Raw genomic sequence first — 12,268 nt, 5'->3', positions numbered from 1 at the left:
CGAGTGCAGGAGCCTAAGGACTTGGGCCATCCTCGACTGCTTTCCAAGGCCATAGCAGAGAGCTGGATTGAAAGTGGAGCAGCTGGGACTTGAACTGGCACCCATATGGGATGCTGGCACTGCAGGTGGCAGCTTTACCCCTTACACCACAGTGCTGGCCCTTAAATCATGTTTAATCATAGCATATACCCAGAAGTGGAGTTGGTAGATCATATGGTCATTTTGTTTCTTTTTAAATCTTTTTCCTAGAATTTATTTGGGAAGCAGACAGATGGAGAACCTAATCCTCTGGTTCATTCCCCAAATGCCTGCATTGACTGTCCAGGGGGTCAACGCTGGGAGCCAGAAACTCGATGTGAGTTTCCCATATGGATAGCAGGAACCCCGCTAATTGAGCCATTACCACTGCTTTCCAGGGTCTGCATTAGCAGGATGCTGGGATCAGGAGTTTGTGTAGGGGTTCATTGCCAGGTAGTCTGATGTGGTACATTTTCTAACCAGCATCTTAAATGGTAGGCCAAGTGTATACCCCTCCCTGTGTTTCAGTTTTTGAAGAACTGTCATATTGTTTTTCATTGTGGTCTTAATTAAATAAAAAAAGGGTATGTGCTCATGGATTTTAACGTATCTTATATTTTTATTTCTTTGTTTCCATTTATTTAAAAGGCAAATAGAGATCTTCCACCTGCTGGTTCACTCCCAGCCAAGGCTGGACCAGACTGAAGTCAAGAGCTAGGAACTCAATTTGGGCATCGCTTATGGGTGGCAATTATTTGAGTCATTACCTGCTACTTCCCAGAGTCTGCGTTAGCAGGAAGTTGGAATTAGAAGCATAGCCAGGACTTGAACCCAGGCCCTCTGACATGGGATCTGGGTGTCCCAAGTGGCATCTTTATTTCCATGCTAAACGCCTGCCCCATAGTTTGTATGGCTCAATTATTTGATTCTTGGATCCTTTTGATACTTTAATAGTCTTTTATATGATCTTTGTTTTCTAGGATGACAAAATATTTGAGGATAGACTTGTGTATTTCCTGCTCCAGGCTTGGAATCAGTCCTTCCTCCAGAACATCCTGGTTCCTTTTAATGGGCAATGGCATTTAGAAATCACCATCTAGATGAAAGGGGCATTCATTGCCACATAGGAGTTTTCAGTGAACAAAGCTAAAGGATGTTTTTCCCTATTGTAATTAAAATTGGCATTATTAAACTTATATTTAACTTCTTTGAATTTTTAATAATTTTTAAAGATTTATTTATTTATTTGAAAAGCAGAGTTACAGAGAGGCAGAGAGAGAGGTCCTGCACCCGCTGATTCACTCCTCAAATGGCCACAATGGCCAGAGCTGGGCCAATCTGAAGCCAGGAGCCAGGAGCTTCCTCCAGGTTTCCCATGTGTGTGTAGAGGCCCAAGGACTTAGGCCATCTTCTACTGCCTTCCCAAGCCACAGCAGAATGCTGGTTTGGAAGTGGAGTAGCCAGGACTCTAACCGGTACCCACATGGGATGCTGCACTGCAGGCGGCTGCTTTACCGGCTACACCACAGCATCAGCACCTGAATTTTTTGCCTTTATCTCTTTTATTCTAAATTTGACTCATTCAACCAACAGTCATTGTATACCTACCTAACTTGTAACACTTTGCTAAGTGCTGGGAATGTACATTCAAAACTTACATTTAATTTAGTTTCCATTTACTTTTTGTGCATTAGATTTTTTTTTTAAGATTTATTTTATTTATTTATTTGACAGATAGAATTAGACAGTGATAGAGAGAGAGAGAGAAAGGTCTTCCTTCTGTTGGTTCACCCCCCAAATGACCACTACGGCCGGAACTACGCCGATCCAAAGCCAGGAGCCAGGTGCTTCCTCCTGGTCTCCCACGTGGGTGCAGGTGCCCAAGTACTTGGGCCATCCCCCACTGCCTTCCCGGGCCACACAGAGAGCTGGACTGGAAGAGGAGCAGCCGGCACTAGAACCTGGTGCCCATATGGGATGCCGGCGCCTCAGGCGGAACATTAGCCAAGTGAGCCAAGGCGCCAGCCCGTATTTTATTTATTTTGAAAGGCACAGAGAGAGAAGACAGAGAGGTCTTCCATCCACTAGTTCACCCTCAAAATGGCAACAACAGCCAGGGCTGGGCCAGGCGGAAGCCGGGAGCCATGAGCTTCTTCCAGGTCTCCCACGTGGATGCAGGGGCCCAAGCACTTGAGCCATCATCTGTTGCTTTCCCAGGCCATAGAGACCTGAATGGGAAAAGGAGCAGCCTGGTCTAGAATTGGCCCCCATGTGGGATGCCAGCACTCTAAGCCAAGGCTTAGCCCACTATTTCACAGTGCTGGCCCCTGGATTAGCTTTTTTTTCCTTTCTCTCTTTTTTAAAGATTTATTTATTTATTTGAAAGTCAACTACACAGAGAGGGAAGGAGGAAGGGAGGCAGGGAGGGTGGGAGGGAAAGAGAGAGAGAGAGAGAGAAAATCTTCCATCAGGTTCACTCCCCAGATGGCCATAGCAGCTGGAGCTATGCCAATTGCAAAGCCAGGAGCCAGGAGCCAGGAGCTTCTTCCAGGTCTCCCATGTGGGTGCAGGAGCCCAAGGACTTGGGCCATCTTCCACTGCTTTCCCAGGCCATAGCAGAGAGCTAGATCGGAAGTAGAGCAGCCAGGACTCAAACCAGCACCCATGTGGGATGCTGGCACTGCAGACAGCAGCTTTACCCACTATGCCACAGTGCTGGCCCCCGTGGATTGGCTTTTTAAATAAAAGATCTATTGATTTGAAAGGTAGAGTGACAGATAGGAAAGATGAGAAGTCCATCCACTGGTTCACTCCTCAAATATGTACAACAGCCAGGAGCCAGGAACTCCCATCTAGATCTCCACACAGGTGGCAGTGGCATAAGCACTTGAGCCCTCATCATCCACAGCCTTCCCAAATGCATTAGCAGGAGGCTGGATTGGAAGCAGCACAGATGGGATGCCAGCATTGCAAGCAGCAGCTTAACCAAAATACCAGAGTTCTAAAGTCATTTGTTTGTGTATGGACCACAGGCAATGGTAATTCTTAATGTACTGAATATATAGAAGTTTCCAGTCACTCAAATAAAAAACACAACACTGAATTTATTTAAGACAGGGAATACTTTATTCAAAACCCATCAGAGAAATGAACCGCTTGGGTCCCCGACAAAGCATTCATGTTTCAAAGCATAACTCAGTAATTGTATATGAGAGCATATGCTGCTGCATACAAATTAACTGATCAGACCCCAAGTTTCCACTGTTTAAAACAGAAAAAGCTTCCCTGTAAAAGCAGCACCTTTGCGACATTTTTAGTATTCCTCTCCTTCCTCCTCACCCTCACCCTCAACAGAATCCACACCAACCTCCTCGTAATCCTTCTCCAGGGCAGCCATGTCCTCACGAGCTTCAGAAAACTCTCCCTCCTCCATGCCCTCCCCCACGTACCAGTGAACAAAGGCACGCTTGGCATACATCAGGTCAAACTTGTGGTCCAGGCGAGCCCAGGCCTCAGCAATGGCTGTGGTGTTGCTCAGCATGCACACAGCTCGCTGCACCTTGGCCAGGTCTCCACCAGGCACCACCGTGGGAGGCTGGTAGTTAATGCCAACCTTGAAGCCAGTGGGGCACCAATCCACAAACTGGATGGTACGCTTGGTCTTGATGGTGGCGATGGCAGCATTGACATCTTTGGGAACCACATCGCCACGGTACAGCAGGCAGCAAGCCATGTATTTACCGTGGCGAGGGTCACATTTCACCATCTGGTTGGCCGGCTCAAAGCAGGCATTGGTGATCTCTGCTACAGAAAGCTGCTCGTGGTAGGCTTTCTCAGCAGAGATGACGGGGGCGTATGTGGCCAGAGGGAAGTGGATGCGGGGGTAGGGCACCAGGTTGGTCTGGAATTCTGTCAGATCAACATTCAGGGCTCCATCAAACCGCAGGGAAGCCGTGATAGAGGATACAATTTGACCTATCAACCTATTCAGGTTAGTGTAGGTGGGGCGCTCGATATCGAGGTTTCTACGACAGATGTCATAGATGGCCTCGTTGTCTACCATGAAGGCACAATCAGAGTGCTCCAGGGTGGTGTGGGTGGTGAGGATGGAGTTGTAGGGCTCCACCACAGCTGTGGAAACCTGGGGGGCTGGGTAGATGGAGAACTCCAGCTTGGACTTCTTGCCGTAATCGACAGAGAGGCGTTCCATCAGCAGGGAGGTGAACCCAGAACCAGTTCCCCCACCAAAGCTGTGGAAAACCAAGAAGCCCTGCAGGCCCGTGCACTGGTCAGCCTGTTTAAAAGAGAGGAATAGAAAAGATTAAGTCTTTGTTGTCTGTGATACAATCATAGTAAATAGTTTCACTTTTCATACACCTCTAAGGATTTAGATCTTACTTTAACAAATGCTTTTTAAAAAGTGAAGACCTTGGAATTACTCAACATTTCTTCATTTAAAAATTCTCGGTATTTACAAAATTATATCAGATAGTTCATGTTTTAATTGAAATTTTAAAAACCTTTTTTCAATTTCAATTCTGTTTCAACCAAACAGCATCCCTTAACTTACTAACACACTTTATTGTTGAGAGGAAACATACCAGCTTGCGAATTCGGTCCAGGACGAGGTCAATGATCTCCTTGCCAATGGTGTAGTGCCCGCGGGCATAGTTATTGGCAGCATCTTCCTTGCCTGTGATGAGCTGCTCGGGGTGGAAGAGCTGGCGGTAGGTGCCGGTGCGAACTTCATCTGGAAGAGGGAAGCAGACCAGACACCTGTCATTGACAGCCTGCAGGGGCCCGGGGGGCCAGGGGCTCCCCACTCCACCTGTCCCAGCACCCGGGGCTCTCACTGAGGCTAGGGAGGCCAACTCACCAATGACCGTGGGCTCCAGGTCTACAAACACGGCCCTGGGCACGTGCTTGCCAGCGCCCGTCTCACTGAAGAAGGTGTTGAAGGAGTCGTCTCCTCCCCCAATGGTCTTGTCACTTGGCATCTGGCCATCGGGCTGGATGCCGTGTTCCAGGCAATAGAGCTCCCAGCAGGCATTGCCGATCTGGACACCAGCCTGGCCGACGTGGATGGAGATACACTCACGCTGTGGGAGAGAAAGAGAAAAAAAATATAAATTATTTTGTATTAGCATTTTGAATTTTCAGCAAATTTCTAAAAGTATTTCTAGTAATTAGATCTTCCTCAAATTTATTTGTGGTCTTATCCCTAATATGGTAGAAATGATGAAAGAAAAGCACCTGCTACAAATACTGCAGATGGGCGTGGTCTGAATAATAATAATGTCGCCTTGGCACAGTTTAGCCCATGGTGCAAGCCCATTGTTCACAGAGCCATGCTTGAATGGAAGATTTTTTTATGGCTTCAAACCATATATTTTGTAAAATGAAGTAAATTAAATTCAATCCAATCATGGATTGGAATTCATTTTACTGCTTTTTCCCCCTTTAACTGGAGATGAGTTTCTTCTGCAGAGGACTTAGGATTCCAAGAGACATCTGTACTGCAGCTGCAGCTGGAAGCCACACCCTTCTGCAGTCTGCCTGCAGAATCCATCAATATTAGAAGCTAGACAAAAGTCTGCCTCTGCATTGCTGCACTGCCATTATTTGCTGTGCCTGGCGCTAGCCTGTACTGTCTGCTACATTATTTAACAGAGCAAGCTCTATTTCCAGCAACTGCCTATATGATCTCATTGTGCTGTTTTGCTAGTTCTTCCCCTGACCCAGCCTGGGACTATGCTCCTGAATCAAAATGAATTAATGAAGACACCCTAGAACAAAAGACGGCTGGAGAGCAGAATCTAATTCTTTGTCTGCAGCAATTGTGTTACTTTAAGTTTTTACAGAATCGCCTCCACTGTAAAAAACTGAAAAATTGTTAGTATGTTTGAAACAGTTTGCGAGTTAGGAAGAAATGCCATATGAGAAGCTAGCAAAGAACAAAAGCCCAGTGAAAGGACAGTGAAATATGTATTTAAAGCAACAAAAAAGTGTTTTCATTCTGAAATTCTTCACCCACCGCATAAAATTCTTACTCCTCATCCCACAGAGATTGTCATCTTTAGGGCTGCAATTTTCATTGTCTGCTCCCTGGGGCGGGGGCGGGGCGGGCGTTCCCCGCCGCAGCCCAGCAGGCACCCAGGGCGGACCCTGCGCCCCCCCACAGCCCGGCCCCGCAGCCCTCAAGGGCGTGGCCACGCTGGACCAGACTTTAAAGGGCTTGTGAATTGGGATTTTGCGCCTCAAGAAAACAATTTTTTTAATCTGAATTTTAGCAGATAGTGAAGACCCTTTTGAAACCTTCAGTTCCGCGGTGATGCAAGGCTTTTATTCAAGGCTTCCCCGTGACCGCGGAGGCTGAGGGAGGGCGAACCCGGTCCGGCGGCTGCAACGCCGGGGAAGCCAGAAACAAACAACCCCGCCCCTGCGCCGCCCCGGCCCGGGCCGCTAATAGACGGCTGTTTCTCTAGAACGCAAGGGTCTTGCGCCAACCCGAGTCTTCGCTCGGTCCCCGTCCTCCTCTCCGCGCCCAGCTACACCCAGCGCCCCCGGGCTGCAGGTCCCCGAGGAGCCCCGCGCGCGCCGCGCGCACGCCCTGCCCGGCTGCGGATCCTCCCGCCCCGCCGGAGGGGCAGCTGCGGCCCCGGGGAGCCCTCGGCGACAAACACTCCCTGGCGCCGCCTTTGTTCGTCCGGGCCCGGCCCTGGCTTCGCACTGCGGCAGCGGTGGGGCGTAGGGACCGAAAGCAAACAAAGCCACCCTGGACAAAAAGGCTACAAAGGGATCCCCGGCCGCCTGAGGGGCCGGCGAGGCAGCCGCTTACCATGGTTGCTGCTGCGCGCGGAGGCCGAGAGGGAGGCTGCTGCTTCTTACAGCGCGACTCTTAGGCGGTCGATGTAAGAGAACCTGCGGCACGGGCGGTGGCGGCCGCCTATATACAGCCCGGTCGCCATGGGGATGGGCCGGGGCCTCTTCCTGTTGGTCCAGACCCCTCTCTCTGCCCGGAGAAGCCGCGGCAGAAGAGTGCTGATTGGTGCAGGCGACATGGGATGAGGTAATCGCTCCCCCACCCGTTTTCCCCCAGTATCCATAGACTGCATCCTTCAGACAAAGAGACCGAGCCAAAGCCGGCAGCCCAGCATCCATTACGGGGTGGGGCTCTCGGGAGGGGCGGAAGGGAAGAAAGAGGACTGCGGCTAGATCGTTTTTCTATTGCTTCAGTCTCAACCTGCAGCTAAAATCACCTAGGTGCGGTTTCAATCGTAGCATTTGTGTTGAGATGGAATCTTCGTGAAGAACCGCCCCCTCACAGTACATTGAGCTACATTTGGTTACGAACCAGCATCTCGAATTGCTTTAAAAATAAAGTGGGGAAGACGGGAGCGATACTCAAAATGGTTTGAGTAAATATGCTTTCTCTTTCTCTCTTATTTTGATTAGAAAAGGACCCGGTAATACAGTCATCCAAAAATAAAATGGCTCTGCAATTAATGTATTTTCATATCTTCTTTTGGGCGCAGACACCCAAATAGCTCAACAAAAAAGTGGGTGATGGGAGGCATAGCCATACCGCATAAAAGAACACAAAAGGTTCTAGCATTGCAGTCGGTAAGAGCTAATGGACACTTGAGGGTTAGCTGATGAGAGATACTCATTTGCCAAAAGTCTCTGTAATATATTTTGTGAGATGAAGAAATGAATCATCGTTCCCAATACAGAATTGGGAAAACTCAAGGAGAAAGAATTGACTGCAGAAACCGGTATCCCTTGTGTATGCAACTATATTTCTGCATTGCTCGCCTTTCAGGAAAGTTACAAACAAAAAAGAGTAACCAAGACACTAAATTAAAAAGACAAGGGAGATGTAGGATGCAAAAAGAGGACCACTTTGTTTTGTTGCCTCCATCTGCAGACAACTCTGCAGTCTCAGCTCAACCGCAGTCCATTTTTATATAGTGCTTACATGAATGGGGTCCACACACTCCTAACTGTGGGAACCTTAGCCCGTCTCACACCGCTGCTATTCAGCTGGAGACTGGTGGCTGCCCAGAGGCCTCTTGGGGACAAAAAAGGCTTTGCTTCCCCCCCTAGGAAATGGTTTGCTGCTCAGAACGGCTCCATTCTCATCAAGGATGGGCTGTGCAGAATAGGTCTCCCGGCTGTGCGCCTCTTGCCATTGTGGATGACATTTCAGAGGTAAAGAGATTTGTTTGACTATCAAAAACAGAAACTTTTATTTTTCCTTTCAATTTCCAGCAACTGATTTTTGGGGGCTGCAATACTACTAGCACCCTGTGGAGCCCAGTCACTGCTTCAGGCTGGTGGGCAGAGCAGGGCGTGGGAGGCACTGCAGGTTGTGGGGTGACAATGGCGGCTGTGGACTGCGCTAGCCACACCTCTGCTTTGCTTGCACAGATTTGCATCAGTAAGTTCTCTTCTCTAGAAAAAAATGAAGCCTAACACACAAGCCATTTTATCTACTGCTTGCATATTTCATTGTAAAAGTAGTCAACATCACCTTGTTGCAATCCTTTTAGCCAATAAAAGTATATTTCAGTAAAGAGACAGAAGGATTGAGGATGACTTGAATACTTCTTTCTGAACCCAGAAGTATGTTTAACAAAGAAAAAAAGTAAATGGCCTAGAGAGCATAAAGATTAATAGCTCATTTAAAATGCTTAAACCATTTTAATAACAAAGGAAATAAAACATTGCTAGACTGTATATAGTAAGTATAGAAGTCTTCTTTTTAGAATGAACAATAGTCTTGAATTTCTATTTTCCTTACAGTAGAAAAAATGAATTAAGAAAATTTTCATCGCCCCAATAATTTCAGTCCTTTTTGTGTTTTACAGAGACTTAACTAAAAGAGAGGAGGGCTCATGGTATTGATTCTTTGTAACCCTATCTCAGAGCCATTCTGTTCTTTATGTAAATGAAGGTCTTTCTCCCTCCTCTTGGGCAGAAGTAACAATAAGATCTAGGTCAGCAATAGTGTATTTGACAATCTTAAATATATAAGCGGGAGATCAGAGAAAATAACCACTCTGTTCTTTTTGTTTCTTCATTATCTAATTTAAAAGCATTCGAACTATGGAAAGCAAAAAAAAAAAAATACTTTCTTACTAATTTACTTCCTATTTTTACTGCTAATTTTTGAAAGATGTATTTGTTTGAAAGGCAGAGTTACAAAGTGAGAGAGAGAGAGATTGAGAGAGAGAGAGAGAGACGAGAGACGAGAGATCTTCCATCTGCTGGTTCAGTCCCCAAATGGCCTCAATGGCCCGAGCTCAGCAAGGCTGAAATCAGGAGGAAGAGCTTCATCCAGGTCTCCCACATGAGTGCTGGGACTCAGGAACCAGATGCTCAATCTGGGTTTCTTACATGGGTGGCAGAGATGCCTCCCAGAATGTACATTAATGGGGCAGCATTGTGGCATGGTGGGTAAAACCACCGCCTACATTGCTGAAATCCCATATGGATGTTTTTTCGAGCCCTAGCTGCTCCACTTCTGATCCAGCTCCCTGCTAGTGCACTTGGGAAGGCAGCAGAGGATGGCCCAAGTGCTTGGGCCCCTGCACCCACATGGGAAACCTGGATGAAGCTCCTGGATCCTGGCTTCTGCCTGGGCCAACTCCAGCCATTGTGACCACTTAGAGAGTGAACCAGCAGGTGGAAGATCTCTCCCTCTCCATCTCCCTCTCCCCTTCTCTCTCCCTCTCCCTCTCCCCTTCTCTCTCTGTGACTCTGCCTTCAAAAAAGAATGTACATTAGTAAGAAGCTGAATTGGAAAAGGAGCTGGGACTCAAACCCAGGTAGTCTGACATGGGATGGGAGCTTCCCAAGTGGCATCCTTTTTTTTTTTTTTTTTTTGACAGGCAGAGTAGACAGTGAGAGAGAGAGACAGAAAGGTCTTCCTTTTGCCGTTGGTTCACTCTCCAATGGCCGCCACTGCCGGTGTGCTGCTGCCGGCACACCGCACTGATCTGAAGGCAGGAGCCAGGTGCTTCTCCTGGTCTCCCATGGGGTGCAGGGCCCAAACACTTGGGCCATCCTCCACTGCACTCCCTGGCCACAGCAGAGAGCTGGCCTGGAAGAGGGGCAACCGGGACAGAATCCAGTGCCCCGACTGGGACTAGAACCCGGTGTGCCGGCGCCGCAAGGCGAAGGATTAGCCTGTTGAGCCACAATGCCAGCCAACCCAAGTGGCATCTTAAACACTATACTAAACTTGCTTACCCCAGCCTGGGTAGGATTATTCAAAAGTAGGAGGTGGCAGAGTTTTGATTTATGGTATTAACGACTCAGTAAAATCAGAATGATTCCTGAAACATTTGGGGCCCTGTATGTGTTATCCAGTAGTCTCATCCCCTTTCTCTCCTTTTTTATTTGAAATAGTTGCACAGAGGGAGGGAGAGACAGATAGCTGCCATCCTCTGGTTCACTTTACAAGTGATCACAACATATAGGGCTCAGCCAGGCCAAAACCAGGAGCCAGGAACTTCTTCCGGGTCTCCCATGTGGGTGGCAGGGATCCAAGCACGTGGGCCATCTTCCACTGCTTTCCTAGACACATTAGCAGGGAGCTGGATAGGAAGTGGAGCAGCCAGGACTTGAACCTGCACCCATATGGAGTGCTGGCATCATAGGCAGCTGCTGAACATATTCAGCCGCAACACCAGCCGCACCAGTTTTTCCAGTATCATTATGCATGTTTAATATTTTGCTAATGATCATTCTTTTACAGAGTAATAGCATGAAACATTTCTCTTTCTTTTTTTTATTTTTTTTATTTTTGACAGACAGAGTGGACAGTGAGAGAGAGAGACAGAGAGAAAGGTCTTCCTTTTGCCGTTGGTTCACCCTCCAATGGCCGCCGCGGTAGCGCGCTGCGGCCGGCGCACCGCGCTGATCCGATGGCAGGAGCCAGGTGCTTTTCCTGTCCTCCCATGGGGTGCAGGGCCCAAGCACTTGGGCCATCCTCCACTGCACTCCCTGGCCACAGCAGAGAGCTGGCCTGGAAGAGGGGCAACCGGGACAGGATCAGTGCCCCGAGCGGGACTAGAACCCGGTGTGCCGGCGCCGCAAGGCGGAGGATTAGCCTGTTGAGCCACGGCGCCGGCCGAAACATTTCTCTTTCATAATACTTACAGAATTCTGATGATTTCTTCGCCTGTCTATACTCTCCTTTGTTAAAATGCAAGTTGAGGCGGCTCAATAGGCTAATCCTCCGCCTTGCGGCGCCGGCACACCGGATTCTGTCCTGGTTGCCCCTCTTCCAGGCCAGCTCTCTGCTATGGTCCAGGAGTGCAGTGGAGGATGGCCCAAGTGCTTGGGCCCTGCACCCGCATGGGAGACCAGGAGAAGCACCTAGCTCCTGGTGCGCTGGCCGCAGCAGCCATTGGAGGGTGAACCAATGGCAAAAGGAAGACCTTTCTCTCTCTCTCTCACTGTCCACTCTGCCTGTCAAAAAAAAAAAAAAAAAAAGCAAGTTGAGTCCTAGTTGCTTGCAAAGTGCCTGGCATACAGTGGATAGTAATACATGCTTGTGAAATTAAATGAACAGCTCTCTATGCTAATCTAAAAGTATTTAACAACAAAGTAATTTACCATATATATATTTTAATTAATTTATTTATTTGAGAGGGAGAAGGAGAGAGACAGATGTCTTCCATCTGCTGGTTCACTTCCCAGAAGGCCGCAATGGTGGAGCTGTGCCAGTCCGAAGCCAGGAGCCAGGAGCCTCCTCTGGGTCTCCCACATGTTTGCAGGGGCCCAAGGACTTGGGTCATCCTCCACTGCTCTCCCAGGCCATAGCAGAGAGCTGGATCAGAAGAGGGGGAGCCAGGTCTTGAACCGGCGCCCATATGGGATGCCGGCACTGCAGGCAGCGGCTTTACCCAGTATGCCACAGCGCTGGCACCACCATTTATATTTAAAAAGCATTTACTTGGGGCCAGCGCTGTGGCATAGAGGTTAAAGCCGCTGCCTGAAGTGCTGGCATCCCGTATGGGTGCCAGTTTGAGTCTCAGCTGCTCCACTGCTGATCCAGCTCTCTGCTGTGGCCTGAGAATGCAGTAGAAAATGGCCCAATTCCTTGGGCCCCTGCACCCGCATGGGAGACCTAGAGGAAGCTCCTGGTTCCTGCCTTCGGATCAGCACTGCTCCGGCCGTTGCAGTCAGTTGGAGAGTGAACCATTGGATGGAAGACCTTTTTCTCTGATTCTCTCTGCCT

At 48.6% G+C, this 12,268-nt stretch overlaps 2 protein-coding genes across 2 annotated transcripts in view; both read right to left on the bottom strand.

Moving 5' to 3' along the window:
- The window catches only part of LOC133768827 (tubulin alpha-1B chain), a 34,620-nt gene extending 27,693 nt beyond the window's left edge, over positions 1 to 6,927 (bottom strand). The window contains exon 1 of the mRNA XM_062203724.1: positions 6,857 to 6,927. Within this exon, the coding sequence (XP_062059708.1) occupies positions 6,857 to 6,859 (3 nt within the window). The 5' untranslated portion in view covers positions 6,860 to 6,927. The remainder of the gene's footprint in view (positions 1 to 6,856) is intronic.
- Positions 3,122 to 6,944, bottom strand: LOC133768828 (tubulin alpha-1A chain). The gene is made up of 4 exons (XM_062203725.1): positions 6,857 to 6,944; positions 4,895 to 5,117; positions 4,620 to 4,768; positions 3,122 to 4,312 (listed from the first exon to the last, which is right to left on the bottom strand). The coding sequence occupies exons 1-4, from the start codon at positions 6,857 to 6,859 to the stop codon at positions 3,332 to 3,334; spliced, it is 1,356 nt and encodes a 451-aa protein (XP_062059709.1). The 5' UTR covers positions 6,860 to 6,944; the 3' UTR covers positions 3,122 to 3,331.
- Positions 6,945 to 12,268: the final 5,324 nt, after the last annotated feature.

This window comes from Lepus europaeus, chromosome 10 (genome assembly GCF_033115175.1).
Source record: "Lepus europaeus isolate LE1 chromosome 10, mLepTim1.pri, whole genome shotgun sequence".
NCBI classification, from domain to species: domain Eukaryota; kingdom Metazoa; phylum Chordata; class Mammalia; order Lagomorpha; family Leporidae; genus Lepus; species Lepus europaeus.
Note: the sequence above shows the minus strand (reverse complement) of the source record. Positions and strands in the feature narration are given on the sequence as shown.